The sequence below is a fragment of the Eublepharis macularius genome, chromosome 11, assembly GCF_028583425.1.
Source record: "Eublepharis macularius isolate TG4126 chromosome 11, MPM_Emac_v1.0, whole genome shotgun sequence".
Classification (NCBI taxonomy): Eukaryota; Metazoa; Chordata; class Lepidosauria; order Squamata; family Eublepharidae; genus Eublepharis; species Eublepharis macularius.
In genome coordinates, this window is record NC_072800.1 from 66,510,677 (window position 1) to 66,537,950 (window position 27,274).

The 27,274-nt window shown below is 38.6% G+C and overlaps 1 protein-coding gene across 1 annotated transcript in view; it reads left to right on the forward strand.

Moving 5' to 3' along the window:
• Nucleotides 1–2,551: 2,551 nt before the first annotated feature.
• The window catches only part of SLC39A12 (solute carrier family 39 member 12), a 38,241-nt gene continuing 13,518 nt past the window's right edge, over nt 2,552–27,274 (forward strand). Inside the window, 4 exon segments of the mRNA XM_054990954.1 lie at nt 2,552–2,846; nt 17,822–18,123; nt 20,700–20,706; nt 25,455–25,624. Of these exon segments, the coding sequence (XP_054846929.1) occupies nt 2,552–2,846; nt 17,822–18,123; nt 20,700–20,706; nt 25,455–25,624 (774 nt within the window).

Here is a 27,274-nt window from a genome sequence, read left to right on the forward strand (position 1 = left end):
GTTGATCTGGGGGATCACAAGGCACCACAGAGTCCATGACCTGGCAAGACCATGAGGAGCCAACTTTGCTCAGCACAGTCATAGCTATGATTATGTTCTACATGAATATTGCATGTGAACCAAAGTAACCAAAATGCTGTAGCTGGTGGTTGTTGGATTCTTTGCATGAGCTTTTATTGGTATTCATTTTGTTCTTATTGTTGTGCTTAGTTGTTTTAACTTTCTTTTGTAAACAACCTTGATTTCTATTGTTATGAAAAAGATGGGCAATATATATTTTTAAATAAACAAATAATACACGCAGAGTAATTTCAATATTAATTTTCATTTAGACAATTTTAAACACACACATACTGAAATTCTAAGCAGAGTTATACCCTTTTGAGTCCTTTAACTTGAGTGAAGGTGTAACTTTGCTTAGGATTCCATTGTGAATTAAGTGGCAACCAACGATTATCATGAAACTTAGCCTGAAAATGTGTAGAAGATGTTGTAAAGACAGTAGAAAATGTAAGTGTGTGACTTTAAAAACTGTTCCAGTATCAACTCGAGAAACTTGGGAGTGGTTTTTTTTTACATATAAAAACACTATATACAAATTGGCTGTATCATGGAAGGGCTGTTTCCCTATACTGTCTCTCTATGGCCATATGGCCACTAGGGTAGTGCTAGTTAACAAACTGTGGTTTACAAACCTAGTTTGAAATCCTTATTTGATAACAATTAACAAGTCACAGTTTACTGAACTATATTCAGTCATCAAGTAACTGAAATTTGGTCATGGTTTCTGAATAGTTCTTCCTGGTTTGGGCTGCTGCAGTTTTACTTTGTGTGTTCATAATGGGTTTTCTTGACTATATAATAAATCTGTTTGAAAAGTTATTTATTGTGGGGAAAAAACTCGGTTGACCTTTTAAAATACTAAATGGCTGAGGTCCAAAATACTTGAAGGACTGGCATCACCTGTATTTATCTACTTCAATTTTAAATTTAGAACATGAGGTCTTTCTGTGGCAGTCTAAATAATTTGAATTTTTTTTGGCAGAAACTCATGGGATGGTCTTTTCAGCTGTTGCTCCAAATTGCTGAACTCTTTCCCCAAGTGGTGGGATTAGTGTCGTTACCTTCTGGGATAGGTGAAAGTCATTTTTATTTTGGAAGCCTTTGAATGAAATGGGTTGATGGAAACTAATGATATTGCTTTTTCTTAAGATTTTAGTAGATGTTGTTCTTATGATCTTCTAGTATTTTCTTGATTTGTGTTTTATGGTTTTAGCAATTGTTGACCTTCTTGAATATTTTTATGAAGTAGAAAAGCAAATAATCTGTATATCTAATTCCATCATGGCCCTACCTGTGGATATTTCTATCAGGAGACTGGAGCCATGAACAGTCAAAACAGACTTTTTACAAACTTGAGAAAAGTCCCAGATTTGCAACAACAACAAAAAATGAAACCTCTCTCTCTCTCTCTGGGGTTAAAACACCCCCAAATAATAAAGGCAGATGATTTACTACTGCATGACTTGCCTGACTTGCCCAGGTTCAGTGGTGCAAGCCTTTGCACCCCCACTTTTAAATTAAGCAATTATGTTCTTGGTGGATCCTGAAGCTCCTAGAAATTCTCCCCATACCCTCCATGTTGGGAGAAGGTTTCAGATGTTATGGCCCCTGCAGGGGGTTGACACAATGAAAATAAGTTTATTGCAGTCTCTTAAACAGGAAATACGAAGGGCAAGTCTCACATAAATTTAACGTTTTTATACGGTGGCCAGAATGCCTTGAACACAGTGTACTGTTGATTTCTCTTTCTTGCTCATGCCACAACAGTTCTCAGTGCACAGGTATACGTTTGTGATATAGATATGGTTCAGTATGTGTTCTTTGTAAGCAGTGCATTCATTCTCCCCAGAACTGAAATGAGCATCTTTCCTTTTTTTTGTAAAATAGGAGCAAATATGTGCAGTAGATAGACCAATAGACCAATAATCTTTAAAGAGACTTCTGTAATTATCATATTAGACCTAAACTGGTTAGATCTTCCTTTCCTTGATTATAGATTTTGCCATTAGGAGTACAGAGGAATGAAGCCTGGTATGTATTTTTGAGAAGTGCTATTATTAAAATGCTGTCTATGTTGAATTTCCAGCGTACTTGCAGTGAAAAAGAAACCAGTAACTTTTCTTTAGATTTACTGCAGAAGGCTATCATTACCAAATTTGTTAATAATAAAGGAGTAATTTACTTATTTTTCATTGGGGGCAGGGAAAGGAATGATCAATCTACAGTAAGCTTTTATGTATAATTCTGTGCAACTGTTACAGCCACAATCAACTTAGTTTCCTGCTGCGACTTTACTCCCTACACTCCTGTTGTTCAGAAACAGCTTGTCATCACAAATCAGCTTAGCCAACCAATTAATAAATCCTTGTAAGCATATTGCAGCCACTCTAATTAAGGGGTTTACCCCACTCTTTATTATATAAATTTCTCAGGTTTCAAGTTTTAAGCTACAAGCTGCAAACCACAATTCAACATCCAGCACAGACACATGCTGCAGGAAGAAGAGGAAATGTGTTTTCTGACTAAACATCTAGTTCTTTGGATAGCATCCTTGACTTTTATATTTGGCCCAAACAGTGCAGGAACACAACCTGAGGAAGAACAGAAGGAGAAAAACAATGATGTCTCCAACCAAAACTATTTGGTAGATGTTTTACGTATCTTTTCAGCTGATCACTTCACTGAACAACACCAGAACAAATCGAGAGAAATTATCAGGAGGCTGCTTGAAAGAACCTTGTGTCTATATAGTTCTGGGTTGCAAGAACACAGTAATCTGGTCAGTACTCCAAGCAGTAAAAGAAAAACAAGACATATAATTTAATAACTTTTCTCAAACAGTTCAATACAAATGAATCTGGTTTTTTAAGGTCTCATTTATTCATATGTTAAGTTTAGGGTTGCCAGCCTCCAAGTTGTGGCTGGAGATCTCCTGGAATTACAACTGATCTCCAGCTGACAGAGATCAGTTCCCCTGAAGAAAATGGCCACTTTGGAGGGTGAATTCTGTGGCATTGTACCCTGCTGAGGGCCCTCCCCTCCCAAACCCCACCCACACCAAGCTCCACCCCCCAAATCTCCAGGGATTTCTCAACCTGGAGCTGGCAACCCTAATTAAGTTAGTTGATTTCAGAAGACATCATGCCCTTCAAAAGACATTTTACATGTTATTAGTTAGCTTGTATAATTTTAGAAGTTTTTTTAAGGAAGTGAACAAACAGTAGATTGTAAATGTTACATGAAGACTATATAGTCTGTGGGCCAGACCAGAGGTCAGTATCAGGTAAATTGACAAAAAAAAGGTGTATGTCTATGTATCCCGCTTTGATGTGATAACCCATTGTGATTTGTAGCTTAAGCTTTTTATGATGTCATCAAGATGGCCGGAGCCAATTTTTCTTATCTTCTCTAATTTGAGCTGTAACACATGAATCAAGGGACCAATTTCAAATTTTAAAGCACTGTTGGAAAGCTAATAAATACTCATACAAATAACTAATACTAATGATGCCTCTATCCATTACTATTTTTGTGATAAAAACCATAAATCAAAGAAAAAGTCCATTTCCCCCACGTTTTTATAAGGTTTATTGACATACATCGTTTTCCTAATGCGGATAGTCACCTATCTACTTTGTATAGCAGACAATTGTAGCAAGACAATATTGGCTATTTTCCCACAAAAAATGCTTTTGCAACTGAAATGTCAACTGTTTTATAAAGTCCTAAGCCAGTCTATCAGCATGATGTAGTCTCTGCAATTGTCTGTGATTGTGTGTGTGTTTGATCAGGCAGTTTATGCAAAAGCCATAGAAATATATGGAAACATTCAGAAAAAAATTAAGCGTACTATCGTAATTAGAATCGGTGTATTGCAGACTACATGCACTTTTTTGACCATCATCAGTATGCAGTTTCACAATCTTGGACTGAAAGGTTTGTGCAATGAGACAAGCACAATTGCAGAAGGTTCAGTGGCTGGCATAATAGATGTTCACAAGTATAACCATGCAGTTAGACTTCACAGTTTATGAAGTACTCATGTGGCTAGCATGTCAAGGCTTCCAGTCATAGTTGAAGGACATTATTGGAGATGTATATTTGGATGCAATGGTGAACAGCGTAAGCAACCTTTACCAAGATGAATGCAGAGCTTCACTGAAGGAAATCTTTAATCCATCATGTTCAAGGATTGTGGAGCTTTTTGAAGATTACCATAATTACCTCAGATATTAAAATGAATGTCTATCAGCATTCTGGGTATCCTATCTAGACATGGTAGAAATTCTTCTGGGCTTAATTAGAACATCACAAGAAGATGATCTGATGCTTCACTTGACACGCATCTTGGAAATGATCCCATGGTTCTTCAGACTGAATGACCGCTATTCCCCTTGAACATCCAGACATACATAAGTATTCCAGTGCAGTTAGGACCTAGCAACCCATTTGTACTAATTCCTGTAGACCAGACAATAGAAGAAACAGTGAACAAAGATACTCAAACACCAGGAGGAACAAAGAGAATTCGCCTCTATCCAGGAGCTGTCCGTAAGTATGATTTGGCATCAGAATACAGAAGCATGTTCCTGAAGAAGTTGAGAGACATGATTGGATAATGCATAGGAAGATGAAAGTTCCCTGCAACTTTTCAAGCTACTTTTATGTTGCATAGTTGAAAGAGTAGTAATCTCAAGTTAATTTGCTATTTCCCACAAATATGAAGACTGAATCCAAACTGGCTAATGATTTGGAAGACTGAGAACCAGTTCATACTGTAGTATTAACAAGGTGGGAGCTATTTCCCCATGGCTTCTACCACTGCCATTCCAGTTAGGTATGGATCTTGGAAGCACATAGGTGAGGGAAGTATTTGTCATACCTAGAGAGTTGGTAAGGAACCATATTGGCCATGTAGTTTTAGATCCACAGACAGGTGTGTTGCTGTGCCAAACATGACAAAAGCTTCCCTCCCCTGCCTCCAATGTGGAGTGAGCAAGACGGCACCCATTGTAAATGCCAGCTGGGTTGGATTTATGCACAAGCTAAATAAGTTACTGCTTTGGGCCTCAGATTATGAGAGGCCTCTAAATACCATTAAAAAACCCCTAAAACTGGCTAAATTTCCATTTTTGGTAGTACTATGGGACTATTTAAATTTGGCACAGCTGAGGGCCTCAGCATGTTTTAATCAGGCTCTGAATGTCAGAAATGTTCAAACCTAGAACTAGCTTTTTCTATCATTCAGCCTTGGAACATGTAAAAATAATAATGAAAAAGGAAGTCCATTGCGAACACGTACAGAACAGACTTTTTCTCATTTCAGAGAATTAGCGTTACTTTCTGAGAGTGCAGCTTTGCAGGAGGTACCTGAATCAGTTCACCAGACCTAGAGGCTTCTTTTCTAAGTCTCATATCTGCCAAGGGCAGGGGATCCCACTGGCCCATAGCCCTTGCTGCCACTCGGTTGACCAGCGAGAGAGGAAGGGGGGGAATTACCAGCTTTCAGCAGGCTCTTTTATACACCACACTCCCAGCTTCATTTACAAGCTCACTTCCAGCATCAAATACAATATTGTAAAATACAGCAGCAACAATAAAGAATAACAGGATTGGAAATTTAGAGTGAGCCAAGAACCGATTTAAAACATTCTGGGCAATGACTGAGGTCATCAGTTTGGTTTGGAGTGCTATTTTTAATGTATTTCTTTATATTTTTTTGGAAGGAGGCAAAATCCATTAAGGGAGGAGTTATAGGATGACACCCAGGGGGGCACCAACCCTCTATTCATAAGGTTTAAGAAGTAACTGGCTACAAAATGTTTTGGGCTTTACAGGTAATAACCAAATCTTCAGAGCAGTAGCAAGTGTTGGTCTATTAATACTGTTCAGGTATATAGCTAATCATGCCTGATATTGATGTAGACATGGACTCTGAATTGTGCCAAAGAATTTTTAAAAAACCAACCTGAAGTGATCCCACTAAGGTAAGCTCTAAACTGGATAGAGGAAGTATGCCCAGACAGCATGGGCTTATTAAAGCTTCGAAATACAAACCTAGTTTTATGGATTTACTTATCCTTCTGTCACACAAATTAATTTGATTATTTCATATTGCATATTGTAAGCCTCATGTTTCTCAAGATGCTTACTATATATTCCTGGACTTTTAAAAGCCCCATATAGTATAGCATCTAAAATGCTTAATTTAGAGACGATTCGAATCTCTACTCAGCTGTGAAGTTCACCAGCTGGCTTTGAGCAAGTTGCTTTTTCTACTTAGTTTCTTTTAGATACTTAAAGGATAATTACTCCACAAATGCAAATATTAACACAAAATTTCCCAACACACTTCTCACTATAAAGGCAGCTTCCAAGCCTCTGTAACATAACAAGATGTTACTGTGACTCCCAAAATAGTAATAGCCAAGAAATGGAAATTGTAGCAGCAAAAAATGGCATGATGACTATAGCAAGTTCCAAGATCTGGGTTTGATGTCTGAGCAGAATTAGTGGTTAGATATAAGACATAAACCAGTCCAATTTTGACCCCCTTGCTGTTCATGTGGTTCCTCAGTGGAACAGGCTTCCTCAGGAGGTGGTGGGCTGTCCTTCTTCGGAGATTTTTAAGAGGCTAGATGACCATCTGACAGCAATGCTGATTCTATGACTCAGTTTGAATTTAGGCAGATCATGACAGGAAGGACAAGAAGAGATGGGATGGTGCTAGCCTCTCATGGTCCTACATGCCCAGGATAATGCCAATTGCCACTTCAGGGTCAGGAATGAATTTTCCTCCAGGCCAGTTTGGCCAAAGATCCTGGAGATTTTGTTTTGCTTTCCTGTGGGCATGGGGGTGGTTCAATGGGAGTGGGGGAGGGTAGCTGTGAGTATCCTGCATTGTTCAGGGTTGGACTAGATGACCATTGGAACCCCTTCCAGTTCTATGTTTTGTAGAAGTTTTTTTTTTAAAAAAAAGATTTTTATTGGGTGAGTAAAATTTAATATTACAATTTTTTTAATTAATACCCTCATTTCCATATCCCCCACCCTTTCCCCTCCCCCTTTATCTCAGACTTCCAACAGTTTTCCAACCCGCTGTCTAAATCTACTGCTTATATCTCTTTTTCTTTTCTTATTCATTCTAATATACTACTAAAATAGATATTATATGTTAAACTATAAAAAACCTAATATCAAAATAACAATTACAACATGTTTCTAACTTATCCCTTCTCCTCTTGTAAAGATCACCTTCTCTTCCCTTCTGCCAAATTAATAGTTATCTAGCACCCACATTCTCCCTTTACGTCCCACTTCTTTTCCAAATACTGTTTTAGTTTCCCCCAATCATTAAAGAATTCCTCTGGCTCTGTTCTCTCAGCTTTCTTGTCATTTTGTCCATTTCTGCCATGTACAGCAATTTTTGTATCCAATTTTCAGTAGATGGTACTTCTTTTGTCTTCCACTTCTGGGCGTATAAAATTCTTGCCGCTGTTGTCATGTAAAATAGTAATGTTCTATATTGTCTGGGAATCCCCTCCATATTCAAATTCAACAACAGCAGTTCTGGGTTCTTATTTATTTGAATTTGTAAAATTGCAGTCATAGCTTCTATAATATCTCCCCAGAACTGCTTTGCTACCTCACAGGTCCACCACATATGATATAATGAACCTTCATGGTTTTTACATTTCCAGCACTTATCTGAAATTTTGTTATTCCCATATGCTATTTTCTTCGGCGTTAAGTACCATCTGTATATCATCTTGTAAACATTTTCTTTAATATTAGTACAAGTCGATATCTTCAATGTATTTTTCCATAAGTATTCCCATGCCTCCATTGTTATGTCTGTATTGCAGTTTATAGCCCACTTCACCATCTGGACTTTAACAGTTTCGTCTTCTGTATACCATTTTAACAAGATCTTATAAACTTTAGAAATCTTTTTCTTGCCTTCTTGTAGTATACAGTCTTCCAATTCCGAATTTTTCCATTTAAATCCCGATTTTATAGGATCCGAATCATATAAGTCTTTAATCTGCCTATATTGGAACCATCTGTAATAAGATACTTCATCTTCTGTTTTAAGCTTAGTCATATTCTGCTCCATTTTCAACGCCTCTTTATATGACACACATTGTTCCCTATTATAAATTATCCTCGGGTCAATGGCTTCCATTGGCACCACCCACGTCGGGATACCTTCATCCAAATATTTTTTATATTTTTGCCAGACCGTGAAGAGACTTCGCCTAATATAATGATGCAGAAACATAGAGTCCACTTTAATTTTATCGTACCGTAAGTACGCATGCCAACCAAAAATTTTTTTATATCCTTCGAGAATTAAGAGTTTAAGATTCTCTAACAACATCCATTCTTTAAGCCACACCAAACATATTGCTTCATGGTATAGTCTTATATTTGGTAATTGTAATCCCCCTCTTTCTTTGGCATCACATAAGACTTTCATCTTCACTCGAGGCTTCTTCCCTGCCCATACAAAGTCCGATATTTTCCTTTGTCACTTGTCAAATTGCTTGTTGTCTCTTATTATTGGTATTGTTTGCAGTTAAAATATAATTCGTGGAAGTATATTCATTTTAATTACTGCTATTCTTCCTAGCCACGACAAATTCAACTTATTCCATTTGATTAAGTCTCTATCAGTTTGTTGCCACAGCTTTTCATAATTGTTCTTGAATAAGTCAATATTTTTAGCAGTAAGCTCTATTCCTAAATATTTTACTTTATGTGTTACCTCACAGTTGGTAATTTCCATTAATTCTTGTTGTCTTTGTTTCACCATATTCTTACATAATATCTTGGATTTTCTTTTGTTAACATAAAATCCATAAAATCTTTTATCTTATCCAACAATCTTCTCGTATCTGCATCAGTAAAATTTCCAATATCAAGACAAACAACAGTGGAGACAATGGGCAACCTTGCCTTGTACCCTTCCGTATTTCCAGTCTCTTAGTTAATTCGTCATCTACTACGATTGCTGCACACTGGTCTTTATATATAGTTCTTACCGCTTGGATGAACTCTTTTCCCATCTGTAACTTCTCCATTGTGGCGAACATAAAATTCCAATTTAAATTGTCAAAAGCCTTCTCTGCATCCACAAAAAAGAAACCAACTTCCTTTTCACAGTGTCTGCCACTTTTTTCAGGAAAGGCACCACCTCTTTTGCCATTACTTTATAAAATTTAGCCGTTATTCCATCAGGTCCTGGTGCCTTCCCCAATTTAGTCGACTGTATTGCATCCATAATTTCTGTTTCTGTTATTTCAGCATTTAGTTTTCGCTTCCACTTCTCAGATAGCTTTGGTAAGTCAATTTTGCTCAAATATTGATCAATACTATCCTCCTTTATCACTTTACTCTGATATAATTTGGCATAAAATTTATAAAATGCTCTACTTATGGCTGATTGATCCATTAACGTCTTATCTTCTTCTATAATCTTAGTTATCACTCTTTTTTCCCTCCTCTTCTTTAATTGCCAAGCTAAATATTTCCCCGGTTTGTTGGCACCCTCAAATGTTTTTTGTTTTAGTTTCTTCAATTCTCATTCCAATTCTTTGTTGTCCATTGCTTTTAATTGTTCTTGCCGAATCTTTATCTCCAGGTGTATCTCCCTGGTCTTTTCTTTAATTGAGTCTCTTTGATTTTTATCTTTTCCTGAATTTCTTTCCTTTTTTCTTCTTTTCTTTTTTTGTCTCTTGCATTAAGGTGTCCATTAAGACACCTCTCATTACAGCTTTGTACGTATCCCATACTTTATACGTTGGTACAGATTTATCTAAATTATATTGTATAAAAAATCTGGTTTCTTTCTGTAACAAATCTAGATTGCCCTCCTGTTGCAGTAAATCTTCGTTAATTCTCCATCTAAATTTTTTAATACATTTCCCAAATCTCCACATAACTGGATTGTGATCTGAGCTTACTTTGGGCATAATTTCAACCTCTTTAGTCCATATTGCCAATTCCTTAGAGGCCCAGATCATATCAATTCTCAATAGCGACGAGTGCCTTGCCGAATAATAGGTAAATTGCTTGGCTTTGGAGTTATTTCTTCTCCATACATCCTCCAAATTTTCTTGTTTTTGTATTTCAAAAAAAGATTTTGGCAATAATCCCCGTTTCTTTTGAGTCCCCTTTGTTTTCTTGTCTTCCTGTAAGTTTACCACTCCATTAAAATCCCCTGCCAGGATTATTTGTGAATAAGTCACTCCGTCTAGTTGCTTCTGTAATTCTTTAAAAAAATTGTCTTTAGCTCCATTTGGTGCATAAATCCCTACTATTAGTGTCTTTTGGGAGTTCCAAATAATTTCCACCGCAAGATATCTGGCTTCAGAGTCACTAAATATCATTTTAGGTTGCAGCTCCTCCTTGATATATAACACAACTCCCCTTTTTTTCTGTTTTGCTGCGGCGACAAATTCTTTTCCTAATTTGTAATTTTTTAAGTACTTTTGATCTTGTTTTTTAACATGGGTCTCTTGTAAACAAATTATATTACTACGTTGCTTGGATAGCCAAGGAAAAATAATTTTACGCTTGGAAGGTGAGTTAAGTCCGATGGCTGTTGTGGGTTTTCCGGACTGTATTGCCGTGGTCTTGGCATTGTAGTTCCTGACGTTTCGCCAGCAGCTGTGGCTGGCATCTTCAGAGGTGTAGCACCAAAAGACAGAGATCTCTCAGTGTCACAGTGTGGAAAAGATGTGAAAGATCTTTTCCACACTGTGACACTGAGAGATCTCTGTCTTTTGGTGCTACACCTCTGAAGATGCCAGCCACAGCTGCTGGCGAAACGTCAAGAACTACAATGCCAAGACCACGGCAATACAGCCCGGAAAACCCACAACAGCCATCGTTCTCCAGCCGTGAAAGCCTCCGACAATACATTGAGTTAAGTCCGTTTACATTCCATGATATTACTTTACACTCCATAATCAAATTCTGGGTCTTTTAGGTAAGTCTTTATCATTGTCCAACAAGAACATCTCCATCTCATGCCGCGATCTGATAGTTCTAATTGCTTGAAATTCAAAACTCAGACCCTCTGGAATCTCCCATCTATATCTTATATTCAACTCTTTCAAAATCTGAATCAGATCTCTATATTTTTTCCTTTCTATTAGGATTTTTTTAGGTAACTCCTTCATTATTCGCACCTTTTTTCCTTCCATTACCAGTGGGTTTTGAAATTGCTTGCTCACAATGTCTTCTTTCATTTTTTTGGTAGTAAACTGCCAATCATATCTCTAGGCAGATTTTTTTGAGCTGCATATCTTGAATTAATTCTGTACGCCACGTCCACATGTCTTACGATCTCTTCCATGGTTTTATTCAAGAATTCTGCTAATATTTCCGATATCTGTTCTTGGGCTACCTTCCCCTCCTTCTCCAGAATGCCACGAAATCTAAGTTATCTCTCCATATATTTACATTACATCACCGCCACTCTTTCATTCAAGCCTGTGGTTTCTGCTTTAAATGTAGTGGTTAGCTTCTCCATCTTTTCTTCCACCTCATTAACTTTTTGCTGCGTCATCTGTAGTTCCTTCTTGACCTCATCGATACTCTTTGTTAACTCAGCCACTTCAGATTTAATTGTCTCCTTGAGATCCTTCATCATCTCTTGTATTACATCTTTTAGTTCTTTGTTGCCTTCAGCCACTTCCTTATCCAAATTATCAAATGCCGACTGCCAGTCCTTTTTCGACATTGTGGGGCTCGATTTGCTCCGCTCCCATGAGTCTGCTCTCTTTCACAATTCCATGGCTTAAATATTTAAGTTCCCAAATTAAATTTCTTTTTTTTTTTTTTGAAAATTTTTTATTGGGTTAGAATCCATTATTTCCACATTTACATTCAATTTTCCCCAATTTTTTCATCTCTAACCCCCTCCCTTCCCCCCCCTTTTTGTTGACTTCCAACAGCTTTCCAACCCTTTGTCCCCTTTCCCTTACTTTTATTAGCTTCCTCTATCTAAAACAAATATATATTCTCCATTATTCTAAGCAGTACATCCTTAACTATTTTTAACATTATATGCCCAAACTGTAAGCCTTTGTTTCTATCTTAGATAAACAATTTATCCCAATTTTTCAATTTCAGGTATTTCTATATATCATAAACCATATAGATCATACATTCGTTTATATCAAACAATTTGACTTATTCTCTATATATATTACTCATTCTATCTTTTTATAATAGTTCTATATATCTCTCCTCACGTAGTCAATCAATTTGACCCATCTATATCTTCAGACATTCAGTTTGGTACAAAACTTGTCAGAAAAAAAAGAAAATATTGTTAGTTAATCGCTCCTTATATTTAGTCCTTATAATTAATTATTTTCTCTATGTTCTGTTTGTTAACCTACATATATCTATATATATGTCAATCTATTAATCTGACTGCTTATTAATTCACATTTATCTCTTCTCCCCCCGGTAAAGTCTTCCCCCTCTACTTCAATACTTCAGTAGTTCTCAAACTGCCACAGTTTTCCTCCCACCTCCCATTTCTTCTCCAGGTATTGTTTCAGCTTCTCCCAGTCTGTGTTGAACTGCCCTGAGTCCAGATCTCTCAATTTTCTTGTCATCTTGTCCATTTCAGCCATATACAGCAATTTGTAAGTCCAATCTTCCATAGTTGGCACTTCTTGTACTTTCCATTTTTGCGCATACAAAAGTCTAGCTGCTGCTGTCATATAAAATATCAACGTCCTGTGTTGGGCTGGAATTCCCTCCATTCCCAAGTTCAGTAGCAGGAGTTCTGGGTTCTTATTAATTTGAAATTGTAAAATTTCACTCATTTCTCTTATTATTTCCCCCCAGTACTGCCTGGCTACCTCACACGACCACCACATATGATAGAGGGAGCCCTCATGCTTCTTACATTTCCAGCATTTATTAGAAGTATTCAAATTCCCTAGCGCAATCTTCTTTGGTGTCATGTACCAACGATAGATCATTTTATGAATGTTCTCTTTGATATTAATACATGTCGTTGTCTTCATTGTAGTTTTCCACAAGTATTCCCATGCCTCCATTGTTATTTCTTTATTAAAGTTTATAGCCCATTTCACCATTTGTGTTTTAACTATCTCATCCTCGGTATACCACTTCAACAGTACTTGGTATACCTTGGATATTCTTTTCTTATCTTCTTTAAGAAGGGTCTGCTCTAGTTCCGAATTCTCTATTCGTATACCTCCCTTTACAGAGTCCGAATTATATAAGTCTCTGATCTGTCTATACTGGAACCAATCGTAGTTAGGTGATAGTTCCTCTTGTGTCTTTATTCTAAGTTTGGATGCTTCAGTTTTAGTTATTTCTTTATACGTTAAACATTGTTGTTCATTATCAACAGCTCTCGGGTCTATCACCTCATATGGAACCACCCACAAAGGGGTTCCTTCTTGTAGATAAATTCTGTACTTCTTCCAGATTATGTATAGACTTCTCCGAACAAAGTGATGCAGGAACATCGAGTTGACCTTTACTTTGTCATGCCATAAATATGCGTGCCATCCAAATATTTTTTTATATCCCTCTAGGGCTAATAGTTTCTTATTCTTTAATGTCATCCATTCTTTCAACCAAACTAGGCAGATTGCATCATGATAAAGTCTCAGATTGGGCAGTTGCATTCCGCCTCTTTCCTTTGCATCTTGTAAAACTTTCACTTTCACTCGAGGCTTCTTGCCTGCCCAAACAAAATCTGATATTTTCCTCTGCCATTTTTCAAATTGTTTGGAGTCTCTGATGATTGGTATTGTCTGTAGCAAAAACATTACTCTTGGTAACACATTCATCTTAACTGCTGCAATCCTACCCAACCACGACAAATTCAATCTATTCCATTTAATCAAGTCTCTCTCTATCTGAGTCCATAGTTTTTCATAATTGTTTTTGAATAGATCTATGTTCTTTGCAGTTAATTCGACTCCCAAATATTTCACTTTACTTGTTACTTCACAATCCGTTGTTTCCATTAACAATTGTTGTTTCTGCTTAGTCATATTTTTGCATAATATCTTTGACTTCTTTTTATTAATGAAGAAACCTGCCAAGTCTCCAAACTCCTTGATCTTATCTATCACTCTTGGCATGTTCTCCAATGGGTCCTCTACAATTAACATTATGTCATCCACAAATGCTCTGACCTTGTATGAATAGTCCTTTATTTTTATTCCACGAATTTCATCATCTTGACGTATTTGTATCATCAGAATCTCCAATACTAAAATGAACAACAATGGAGATAACGGGCAACCTTGTCTTGTTCCTTTACTTATCGTCAATTTCTTGGTCAATTCATCATTCACCACAATTGCTGCAGTCTGGTCTCTATAAATTTCCTTAATTGCTCTGATGAATCTTTCTCCCAATTGTAGCTTTTCCATAGTGGCAAACATAAAGTCCCAGTTTAAATTGTCAAACGCTTTTTCAGCGTCAACAAAGAAGAAACCAACCTCTTTGTCACAACGCTTGTCATAATATTCAATAGCATTGATCACTGTCCTTAAGTTGTCTCTTATTTGTCTGTCTGGCAAAAAGCCTGCTTGTTCCTCCTCTATGACTTCCGAGAGCCACCCCTTCAATCTCTCCGCCAATATCTTCGCAAAAATTTTGTAGTCATTGTTGAGTAGCGATATAGGTCTATAATTTTTCACATTAGTCAGGTCTTGGCCCTCTTTTGGGATCAATGATATATTCGCTTCACTCCAAGTTTCTGGAATCCTTTGATCCCTTAAAACCCCATTCATCACCTCTTTTAGGAATGGTGCCAGTTCATTAGCCATTGTCTTATAGAATTTAGCCGTAAGTCCATCTGGCCCTGGCGCCTTTCCTAGATTTGCAGATTGTATTGCCTTACTTATTTCCTCGTCAGTTACTTCACTATTCAACTTATTTCTCCAAGCTTCCGAGATTTCTGGAAGTTTGGTTTTCTCCAAATATGACGCTATTGATTCTTTGTTTACTTCTTTTTTATTATACAGCTTAGCGTAAAATTTATAAAAGGCTCTACTAATGGTAGCCTGCTCCAAATACGTTTTGTTATCTTCGCAAATTTTATTTATTATCTTCTTTTCCCTTTTCTTCTTCAATTGCCATGCCAGGTACTTCCCAGGTTTATTAGCACCCTCAAACGCTTTTTGATTCAGTCTTTTGAGATTCCACTCCAATTCTTTATTGCTCATTGCTGTTAGCTGTTCTTGAAGTATTTTAATTTCCTGGTATACCTTCTTTTTCCCTGGTCTCTTTTTTAGCTGTGTTTCTTTGGCTTTTATTTTCTCCTCAATCTCTTGTCTTTTCTCCTCTTTCTTCTTTCTTGCTCTACCATTTAAGTCCATTAGTATGCCCCTTACAACCGCCTTGTAAGCATCCCAAACTTTATTGGTTGGTACTTCTTTATTCACGTTGTATTGTATAAAAAACTTTGTCTCTCTTCTCAGTATTTCCATATTCTCTCTTTCCTGTAACAAGTCCTCATTTATTCTCCATGCTTTCCTTTTTCTCTTTTTTCCAAATTTCCACATAATTGGGTTGTGATCTGAGCCTACCATAGGCATTATTTCTACCTCCTTAGTCCATAATGCTAAGTCTTTTGAGGCCCAGATCATATCAATTCTTGATAATGTAGAATGCCTTGCAGAATAAAAAGTAAACTGTCTGCTTTTAGGATATTCTCTCCTCCATACATCTTCAAGAGTCTCTTGTTGAATCAACTCAAAAAAAAGCTTTGGTAATAGTCCTCTTTTCTTTTGTGCCGTTGTAGTCTTTTTGTCTAGTTCCAAGTCTGTCACTCCATTGAAGTCTCCAGCAAGAATTATCTGGTCGTATGCAAGATCGTCTAAATGCTTCCTTAAATCCTCAAAGAAGCTTTCTTTTGCACCGTTAGGTGCATAAAGTCCGACTACCAACACTCTCTTTAAATTCCAAATACATTCCACTGCTACAAATCTAGCTTCCACATCTCTCATAACAAATTTTGGCTGTAGCTCCTCTTTTATGTACAACACCACTCCTCTTTTTTTCTTGTTGGAGGCCGCTACATATTCTTTGCCCAATTTTCCAGATTTTAAATATTTTACATCCTGCTTTCTGATATGGGTCTCTTGCAAACAAACAATGTCACATTTTTGTTTTAGTAGCCAGTGAAAAGTATTTTTCCTCTTATTCGGTGAGTTTAGTCCATTTACATTCCAAGATAATACTTTACACTCCATACTCATGATCTTGTTGGTAAGTCTTTTTCATTGTCCTTAATAAATCGCTCCATCTCTCGCTCAGATCTGATGCGTTTTTTGGCCCCTCCAAACTCAAAGGACACTCCTTCCGGTAACTCCCATCTGTACCTGATTTTCATGTCCTTCAAAATCTGAATTAGCACTTTATATTTTTTCCGGTCCAGTAACACTGATCTGGGCAGTTCCTTCATTATAATAATCGTCTTGCCATCAATCTCCAATGGATCTTGAAACTGTTTTGTCACAATCCTCTCTTTCATATTTCGTGTTGTAAACTGCACAATCACATCTCTTGGTAGTTTCCTCTGGGTTGCTATTCTCGAATTCACACGGTATGCCACATCTAGGATAGCCACAACTTCCTCCTCCTCCTTCCCCAGGTACTCAGCCAACACCTCAGTCATCTGTTCTTGCGCTGACTTTCCTTCCACTTCTGGCAAGCCACGAAAACGTAGCTGCTTCTCCATATGTTTAGTTTCTGCAACTGACATTCTCCCCTTCACCAATCTCATCTCTGTTTGTTGCGTGTCTGCTAAATTCTCCATCGCGTCTTCTACCCAAATTAAATTTCTTGTTTTACTAGTATTTTGTCCAAAAGTTAGCGCTTTAACTGTCCAAAATGGCGGGCGTCTTTTCTCTATGGTTTTAAATCTAAGCTTTGCCCTTACCCTTCTCCAAGATGGCCCACTTCCGGTTGCAATGAGGGCTTGCCCTTGCCCTCTTTCAAAATGGCGCACTTCCGCTTCCGCCTCTTTCCTTCACAGCCGCTCTAGCCTCGCATCTTGATGTTTATGATGCACTTCCTGTTCCTTCCCCGTTGTCGCACCGCTACTTTCTCTCACGATGTTTCTCCGTTCCCACAGTTCACTATCTCTTTAAACCACAGGTATGTAAATAATAATCCTTTCTTCGCCTCTAATTCTTTTCTAAAAGCTTCCTTTCATACAATTCTTTTACTGGGGTGAACTTAATTAGTCCTTTTAAACTTTCTACTTCAGCTTTCTGCTTGAATTTAAATCCTCTAGTCCAATTTCAAACTCATGGAAGAGATAGCGATCTTTACCTTGCCAGGTCTTTTCTGGGTTGTAATCACTGTTTCAGATGTTCAGATTAGTCCAAATTAGTTACTGAAGCTTGGGTACGGCGATCCTATGCCAACTCAATGACTCCAAAGCTGCTGCAGAGATTTCTGCCACCCTTCTTAGAGCGGGACCTCAAGGCTGGGAGGGAATCCTTTGTGCAGAACCCCCCCCTCAGCCGAGATCTACACGTCCTCGGGGTCTCAAGCGTTCTTGCCTGCTCTCCACCTGAGAGCAGAGGGTCGTGGGCAATCTAGCACTCCACCAGCCCTGACAAACAGCAACTTGGACAGCTCAGCTCCCCGAACTGCGTCAGACCACCATGATTCCCAAGCCGGAAGTATGTTTTGTAGAAGTTTGATGTAGGACCCTGTTTGAAATTAATTTCAGTTTTCCCTCCTTATTTATAATGCCTTGAATATGATGCTTTCCTATTAATTGCTGGTGGTGGTTTAGAATACAATCTTAGTGAAGAAGTGTTCCAGAAAATTTCTCTTATTCTTTTTTATTATATTACTTATCACCAAGACACCTGCTCATCAAACCTCAGTCTCAGCAATTGGGATTATAAGTTTTATCTTAACAGTATGCTCAGTTTAAGAAGCAATGAGGACGCCTACTATTTTTCAAGAAATGAAACAGAAGATGTTCTACATGCCACAAGAAACCATTTTAAAATCTCTTCAAATCAGGTAAAAGTAAATGAACAAAAATATTAATCAAGGTATCTGTTTAGATAAGGATGATCTGATTCTATTAGCAGTCTATATTCACTGTTGTATAAGTAGAGTCATGTTTACATGTACACACATGAACATGGACTAATTCTTCACATTGTCTTTCCTACATGATTCAGCACTTCCTGATGCAGTTCTAACTTGATGGTTTCAAAGGATGTGGTGATAATTCAATACACAGTGATGAAAATAACATAGGAAGTGACATTACATATACTAAAAGTAATATGGTTCGTATGTAGAGATGGGCTTAAACCGGAAAAAAACTGAACCATGTGGTTCATGGTTCGTCAAATTTCATGAACCACGAACTTTCACAAACCTGCCACTGGTTTGCGAACTGGTTCATTTGGTTCGTGAAAATGTCACTTCCGGGTCAGAAAATCGTCACTTCCTGGTCAGCAGAAGGTCTGCAGGAAATCTATCCCCCGTTGCCTAGGAAACTGATTGATTGGCACCAGGTTGTCTGCAGTGACGAACCAAAACCTGAACCAAACGAACCATCCTAAAAGTTCATGGCAGTTCATCAGAAATGGGATCTGATGAACCGTGGTTCGTGAAGCATGAACCAGCCTGGTTCGTGCTTAATTTTGGTTCATATTTCAGTTCGTGCCCATCTCTATTCATAAGTAGTATTAAAAGTGGTTAGGAATGGAAGGCACATATTGGGCAAAAAATTATGGAGAGTTGCAGAACACCTTGACTTACATTCTTCACTGATACAATACTTTTTCACCCCTATTGATAAGAGACAATGCATTTATGCTGTTCCAAGGGCATAGATGTCTTAATTTCCAAGGAGGGGAGGGGAAAACCTGGAAAGAGGGTGTGGTCAAAGACCAAGATCCAAAAATAAATCATGCAAAATAGATGTTAATTATATAAATTAACAAACAACAGCAGCTCACTAAAGTATTAATTACAACAAATGCAGTCAATACATATATCTTTAGGATTATTCAGTACAGAATAATTCTAATTCGTGTTCTCTTGATCAACTCATAGTATTAGGATCCATCTCTTGAGAGATCTGTTTATGTCCATGTAGAATAGCCATATGATTGAGCCTAGTTTGCCACTTGCTTGACTGCAGAAAAGTCTTTGTCTTAGGAAGCCATGAGAAATTACCTTTCTGGCATACAGGATGAAACAGATATAGTAAAACCTATTCAATACAGTAAAACCTATTTGATAATTAATTCTCAGGACCTTTTTCGGGGGAGGGGCTGCCTTTTAACATCTTTTATTGATTTTTGCACAAGATAATTTTTTCAAAATTTTCACCTTATGATTTAAAAAAACAAATAATGCTAAAAACTGGAGTTGCGTGACCAGTTGATGAACTCCATAAACTTGGAAGCATTCCCAGCCACTTCACATCAAGGACTTCTGTGGAATTGCAGAAAGTGGGAAAGCTAGAATGACAGATAGTTCTGTATGTGGACTGGAGTATATACAGAACTTTGGAATGAAAGTGTTGTGCTTTTACAAAGGCTCTGTTTTTTTTAAAATAAATTTTTTCACACTTCCTGACCACCCACGCACAAGCAACATACAGATCACATGAAATTGCATCAACGTGGCAGTTGCTCATGATGAAAACCACACCATAAATAAGTGCAAATACAGATAATTCAAACGAAAAAGTTTTGTGGTAGCTTGGAGGAAAGCCAAACTGGGGGGAACTCAGCTTCAAATGTTAAGTCTTTGAGCAAGGATGACTGATCTGTGACATATAGATGACTGTATGCAAGAACTCTCCATGCTTCCCGTAGTTTATATGAAGTTAGTAGCAGCTAAAGCTGGGAGGTAGTATGTTGATAGGAAGCTTATACTTCAGAACCATTGCTCTAGGATCTACAATTATCTCACTTTTGTGAAATATTTATTGAGGTGGCCTCCTTTCAAAGAGAACTAGATGACAAATTGTGCTTCTCTCCTTTAAACTTTTCAGAGCCACTATAATAAATCATGTTGCATATGGAATGTAGGTGGCTTAATTTGCTTGTAAAAATCTTTTTTTGTTTCAGAAACTAAAATAGAATTAATGAGGGCAGATCAATAGTATTTCTTGGTGAGTACAGTGCCTAGAGATGCCAGGTGCCTGCCAGTGATGGCCAATCTCCTGGTGGTTTGCCCCTCTGTGCAGCGATCAGGAGGAGGAGACAAGCTCCCTGTTGATCGCCTGCCACCAGCAGGCAGCCCTAATAAATAGGCTCTCATGCTTCCGCACCCCACCGCAATGATGTCACTTCCACAAGTGATATCATCATGTGGGAGGAAGGAGCATTTGCATGCTTCATTCCAGAGCTAATTCTTCTTCTATTCCCCCCCAGGTACATGTGCACAAGAATTACCAACTTTAGTACACACACCCTCCTGCCCTCCCAATATCCTGCCGATTGCCAAGGAGATCTGGCAACCCTAACAGTGCCTCTTCTTTAGGACTGAGATTATAAGCAGCACATGGTTTGCAACTGACATTGTATAGCCTAACAATTCACTATCATACTGTTTCTGGTTTCATCAAGATTCAGAGTATGTGGAAGTGCATTTGAAGATAGGAGAGAATTGGCTTCTTCTTCTAGTTTCAAATCATTCTCCAAGTGTGTATGAGAGCCTCTACATTTGAAGCAGATGTATCACAAACATGCTGTTCTCACAGATGAGTCAGTGAGGTATGGTGGTTAGAGTGTTGGACTAGAACAGACCAAGAGGTCAAATTACTGATCAGAAATGAAATTCACTTGGTGACCTTAGGTTACTCACTCAGTCTGTCAGCCAAGCCTGTTTATGTTCCCTTTGTCCTCTAATGATAGATCCACAAAAATAGATAAATACAGTTCTGTTTCTTATGTTTAGTGCTTTGGATCTAGGGTATTTGAAACACCTACCAATTACTCCCAAACAAGCCTGCCCTGAATTTTTTTATTTTTAAAAAAGTTTTTATTTTATTAGTGCAAAAACATTTTTAAAATCAAAAAATAAACAGGAGACAAAAAAGGAAAGAGTGCTAGCTACAAAACACTATTAGCAAATCTATACAGAGGTATATATACTATACGTTCAAATGTTGATAAGGTTATAAGGTTTTCAGTCCAGTGATTTACAAAAGGGCTTTTGTCTTTCTGGTATTGAAGTATAAGTATTTTAGCAACTATAAGGGAATGCAGGGTCCATTTCTGTTGATCATCAGTTAGATTCCAAGAGACAGGCAAATAGTTTAGCAGTGCATTAACTTCTTCAAAAATAAATGAGTTTTCTAACACACAATTAATATGATTAATAACTTCCTCCCAAAAGGGCCAAATGACTAAACATGAGCCCATTCCTCCACTTGAAGCCAGCTGAGTGACCTTGGGTCAGTCACAGCTTTTCCAGAGCTCTCTCAGCCCCACCCACCTCACAGGGTGATTGTTATGGGGATAATAATCAGCAAACACAAAAGAGCACCAAGCTCAAGGAAGTACATAAAGGGTGTACCAATAACACACCTTACATATGTGTCCAAATTCAAATTTTTCTTTTTATATAAATCCTTATTAGGAATGATTCAATACATAAGTCCCCAACCACAATGCATATGAGGTTGCTTATATACAAAACGAATATTGTTATTACATAGAGAATGCCAACAGCTAGAGCTAATACATTCATAGCTCACTATCAGGTTGTAAACGCCGCTAGTCTCTCAAGGTGTGGGGGAAGACTCCAGTGTTAATTTCAAACAGCTTGCAAGACTCCGGTGTTAATTTCAAACAGCTGGCAACGAGCTCCGTCGGCCTCGTATGATTCTGCTCGTTTCGAGAATTCTTCTTCCGGCCAATATTTCTACAATAAATTACAATAGATCACAGTTTTTACACCTGGGCATTTCTCATCCAAACGAACTCAATAATAACCAATAAATTACTCACAGTCTTCTGTAGTCAGCAATATACATAAGTATTCACACGCATTTAAACCTCCATCTACAAATTAGTCAATATCAATGGGGTGGAGATCCTTCCGTTCAAACCGCTTATATACTTCTCCTCTCATTCGGTCCCAAGCTAATTAAAGGGAACCATACCATTGTTCCATTTTGTCATAAATCAACCACAATTACATAATTTCATATATTAAGTAAATAAATAACATCCTGGATTTAAAATACAGTTCATAAATATATTGCATAGTTCATAAATATATTGCACATAAGGAGAAAAGTATTTCACGTCAGGAGGAATATCAAACCTTCACAAGAGGGTCCCCACACCTTGGGGACTAGCGGCTTTTACCTTGGTCATCCGCAAAGCAAACTTTCAGTTAGGTCACAAGGTCTACAGGAAACCAACTCACACTGATCAGTACTTACACAAAAACTCCAATCACCACCCTCGACAGAAAAGAGGCATAATGAAAACATTAGTGGATCGCGCAAGACGGATATGTGAGCCGCACTTTCTCAATGAGGAAATTAATCATCTAAACCACGCACTTCAGGCAAATGGCTACTCCAGAAATGAAATCCGAAGAGCAATCAAACCCAGGATGAATCAAACTGCCAAGGAAAAACAGTCTCCTACAGGAAAAGTGTTTTTGCCATATATCAAAGGAATGACTGATCAGATGGGAAAGCTTATGAAAAAGCATAACCTTCAAGTAGTATTCAGACCCACCCGAAAAATACAACAGATGCTACGATCAGCAAAAGACAGTAGAGACCCCCTCACCTCTGCAGGAGTATACTGTATACCCTGCAGCTGTGGACAAGTTTACATCGGGACCACAAAGCGTAGCATCCAGACAAGAATAAAAGAACATGAAAGACACTGCAGACTTGGACAACCTGAAAAATCAGCAGTGGCTGAACATAGCCTAACTCAAACAGGGCACAGTATCTTATTCCAGGACACCAAAATACCGAACAACACTTCCATCTACTTTGTCAGACTGCACAGGGAAGCCATTGAAATTCACAAGCATAAGCAAAACTTCAACAGGAAAGAAGAAACCTTAAGAATGAACAGAGCATGGTTTCCAGTTCTGAAAAACACCAGGCTAACAAAACACTCTATACTCGACAATAGCCCTGCAAAGAAGATTAGCACATCAAGCACCAATTCATATGCAAAAGAACCTCCTCAGGATACAGTGAAGCCTCCCGCCATTAGCATTCCACACCCTGGGAAACTCTTACAGGATGACTCAGCTCAACCCCACCCCTCCTGAGTAGATACAAATGACCTGCCAACATCTTTTCCACACTGTGACACTGAGAGATCTCTGTCTTTTGGTGCTACACCTCTGAAGATGCCAGCCACAGCTGCTGGCGAAACGTCAGGAACTACAATGCCAAGACCATGGCAATACAGCCCAGAAAACCCACAACAACCATCGAGAATCCTTTTCTTCTTTTTCACCAGTAGGAAAACTGGTTGGATTTTTGTTATTATTTTATTAGCTACTGATTACGTGAGATGGATGAGAGTGATAACTGAGCACTTGTAAACGTAGAGTACATACTACTGAGCTAATGAAGCTTTTGTATTAAAATATTTTATAAAAATTCAAACGTATATAGCTGTTAACAGGGGTCATTTCGCAGAAAAAGAACTGCAGGAACTCATTAGCATAACTCATTAGCATATGCCAGACCCCTTGATTGGGCCAAAATGGCCAGGATTCGGCTGCTGCCAGACGAGGGAGTGTTCCCCCACCTGGCAGTGGCCAGATCAAGGCTGTTTTGCCCCCAATCAATGCCAAAACAGGCCCAAAATGGCCATTTTGGGCATGTTTTAGCTTGGATCAGGCCCCAAATGGCCCAGATTGGGTCAGTGCTGGGCAGGGGAGGGGTCCCCTATGAGGCACTGACCCAATCCTGGTGGTTTTGGTCATGATCCCAGCTGAAAAGGGCCCAAATGGCCAAAAATGGCCATTTGGGCCCCGTTTTGGCCCGTATCATGGCTGAAACAGCCTGAACCAGATCGATGTTGGGCAGGGGAGGGTTCCCCCACCTAGCACCAACCAGATCCCAGCAGTTCTGGCCCCGATACCGGCATAAAATGGCCCAAATGGCCAAAAGTGGCCATTTTGGGCCTTTTGGGCCAGGATCTGGTCAAAGTCAAGTGGAGAAACCCTCCCCTACCCAGCAGTGACCCAGTCCAGGCTGTTTTAGCCCAGATCTGGGCCCCAAAGGGCCCCAAAGTGCCAAGAATGGCCATTTTGGGCCCATTTGAGCCCAAATTGGGGCCTAAAAGGCCGCAACCGGGTTGGTGCTCAGTGGGGGAGGCCTCCCCCGCCCAGCACCAACCCAATCTGGGCCCCTTTGGCCCCAGTTCTGGGCCAAAACAAGCCCAAAAAGGTCCAAAATGGCCATTTTGGGCCTGTTTCGGCCAGGATCAAGGCCAAAACGGCCAGGACCTTGTCTGTGCCAGGTAGTGGAGGCTTTCCCTGCCTGGCACCGACCCAATCTGGGCCATTTCAGCCACAACCTAGGCTAAAATGGCCCAAAATGGGCAACAACGGGATCACCTGACTTGGGGGAACTACCAGAACAGCATTCCAGTGCATTCCCCCTTTAAATGAGCCCTGGCTACATATTATCTGTATGGAAAGATCATGGAATTATAGATTGTAACACATGACTAATATGTATAAAATACATATTAGAATGTGCATCATGTGCACGTCAAAAAACAAAGATGACAAAAATACACATTATATGGGGAAAAAATTAAGAATGGAATTCTTGATGCAGCAAAATTTCAAAACAAATATAGAATGGATTGAGTGACATTCATCCAACCTTATTTTAATGCAAATCCCTGTATTCTCTCATGCCTCAGTATCCACTTAATAGCAATGATGTCACATCAGAGTATTTGAAGAGCATCACTCATTATTTTCAATCCATTAGTTTGCCCTTGATAAGTGTCAAACATTTTATTTGTGCAATGCATTGTTTTATGCCAGGCAACTGTGCAATGCATTGTCTTATGCCAGGTAATACTATAATACCCTTCTGATTCATTGGAGTCTCTTTTCTCAGCTTTGCCTTTATTTTGCCTGACTACGTTCACCTACTCAGCTTTGCTCGTTTTTTTTCTTTGCTTCATCTGTCACAGGATCACAACCTTGCCTGAAACATATTTACATGTGCTTTGATAATCTGTGGGACTTGCTTTCATCGAATGAGTTCTTTCACTCATACTTTGGTTTTCAAAAAATGACCTTTTGAGTTCATTTCATGAGAACAACCATGTTTTTAAGTGCTCTTGGTTTTTTGTCTATTTTCTGTGCAGAATATGGATACAGCACTGCAGCAGTCTCACTTAATACAGCTGGATCAATGTTTGTCACAGCTCTAATTCCATTCCATTCCTGTCAGGAAAGTGATACTCTTGTTTTACAACTTTTTGTGGGTTTAGCAGAAGGAACCCTCGGAGATGCTCTGCTACATCTTCTTCCACAGGTACGGTTTATGTCACCATGTTCAAAAATAAAATACCCTATCTATTCAAACTTCTATTTGCTGTCCTCCACACGTTTCACAGAAATCTTTTCGTGCAGTAGTATGTTTTTATTACACAAAATAAACAAAAATTTCAATAGCTGTAATTCAAGAAAACATTTTTTAGTACAACAATGTAGCAAGTCAGGTTGCATTTCCAACTCACTCAAGTCAATGGAACTTCCAGGGTAGTCTGGAGAGTTTAAATAGCCTGGGAGCAAGACAAGCCGAATGGCCCCTGCGGCACGATAAGCCAGTGCTTCAAGGATGTCTCAACTCAGACCAGCCCAGCAGCACCAATAATGGGCATCGGTTCATCCACTGCCTTCTTTTGCAAACTGGCATCAGTGCAGGAGGATGAAATTCGTGAGATAGCACTAATCATTGTTGCTGTTAAAAGGTCTAAGCCAAGTGGCCTCTGAGGTGCTGGCAGAATTGCTACGTCTTGGCTCGGCTTACTTCTGGCAGCCCACGATCCTTTAGATCAGTGATCTACTGGGAGATTTCTCTGTAATTTAAATGGTTGGTATGCCTCTGATGTGACTGTTAAGGGACTCCTATAGAATATGCAGTTATAAGATGGTCCTCTGACAGCCAGATGCTAAACATTTAAAATGGCATATCTAACTGCATTGAAATTGTTAGTGTAAAATACCAGTACCAGTATAAGATTATAATAAATTAAGACAAAGTGTTTGGATCCCAGTATAAAGTATTTATTAACTCACGCAGGATTTTTTAAGTATTGTTCTGCAACTCTGTTAAGTGGGTTTTAAACATTTCTCTTGAATCAGAATATGTTAATACATTTTATGCAATTATGAATGTCTGTAAAAGAGTTCTGCAATGTAAGTGTGTACTTTACAGTCAAACTATAAGTTACCTTTTACACAAGTTTTCCATGGGCAGTTGCAGCCATAACTGTAGTGACAATTCCATTTAGAAGTGCTGCAGGGGCCACAGTTTGGTTTTGCCTGGACTAGCCATGGGTGAACACATCCAGTGCATTATAACTTCTCCTACTAGGAAATTCATCTCTAGGGAATGCTCTAGGGAATTCTCTCCTCTGCATTCCCTAAATTTTTGTGTAACATTGATTTCTTTGCATTGATTTCTTTACATGGTTCATCCTGTAAAAAAGCACTTCAGGTGTAATAGTAATGCAAATAGCTGATTCTGCTCCAGCTAAATGAATCAACTCTGTAAGAGTAAAGAATCTCTTTGTGCTAACATTGGCAGCTCAGTGCCCAATCCTATGATCTGCAGCGTTCATGAACAGTTGAAAAATAGTTACCCTCATATAAACATGTCCATCAGTGATCTGCATCAGAAGGTCTGCTCTGTATGACCCCACACTCAGAAATAAGCAGGGAGGTGACCAGAGAAAGAGCATTTTCAGTAGTGGTACCTTTAATCTAGAATGCCCTCCCCTAGAAGTTTGCCTGCCAATATGTTTGTTAAGCTGTACGTGCCAGGGGAAAACTCTCATTGAGTTTAGTCTGTGTGTGTGTGTGCGCGCGCGTGTGCATATACACCTATGCAAGAGTTACATAGGATTGAGTTATAAACATTGGTTGGTCTATACCCCAAAATATTCTTTGGGGTTGAAAT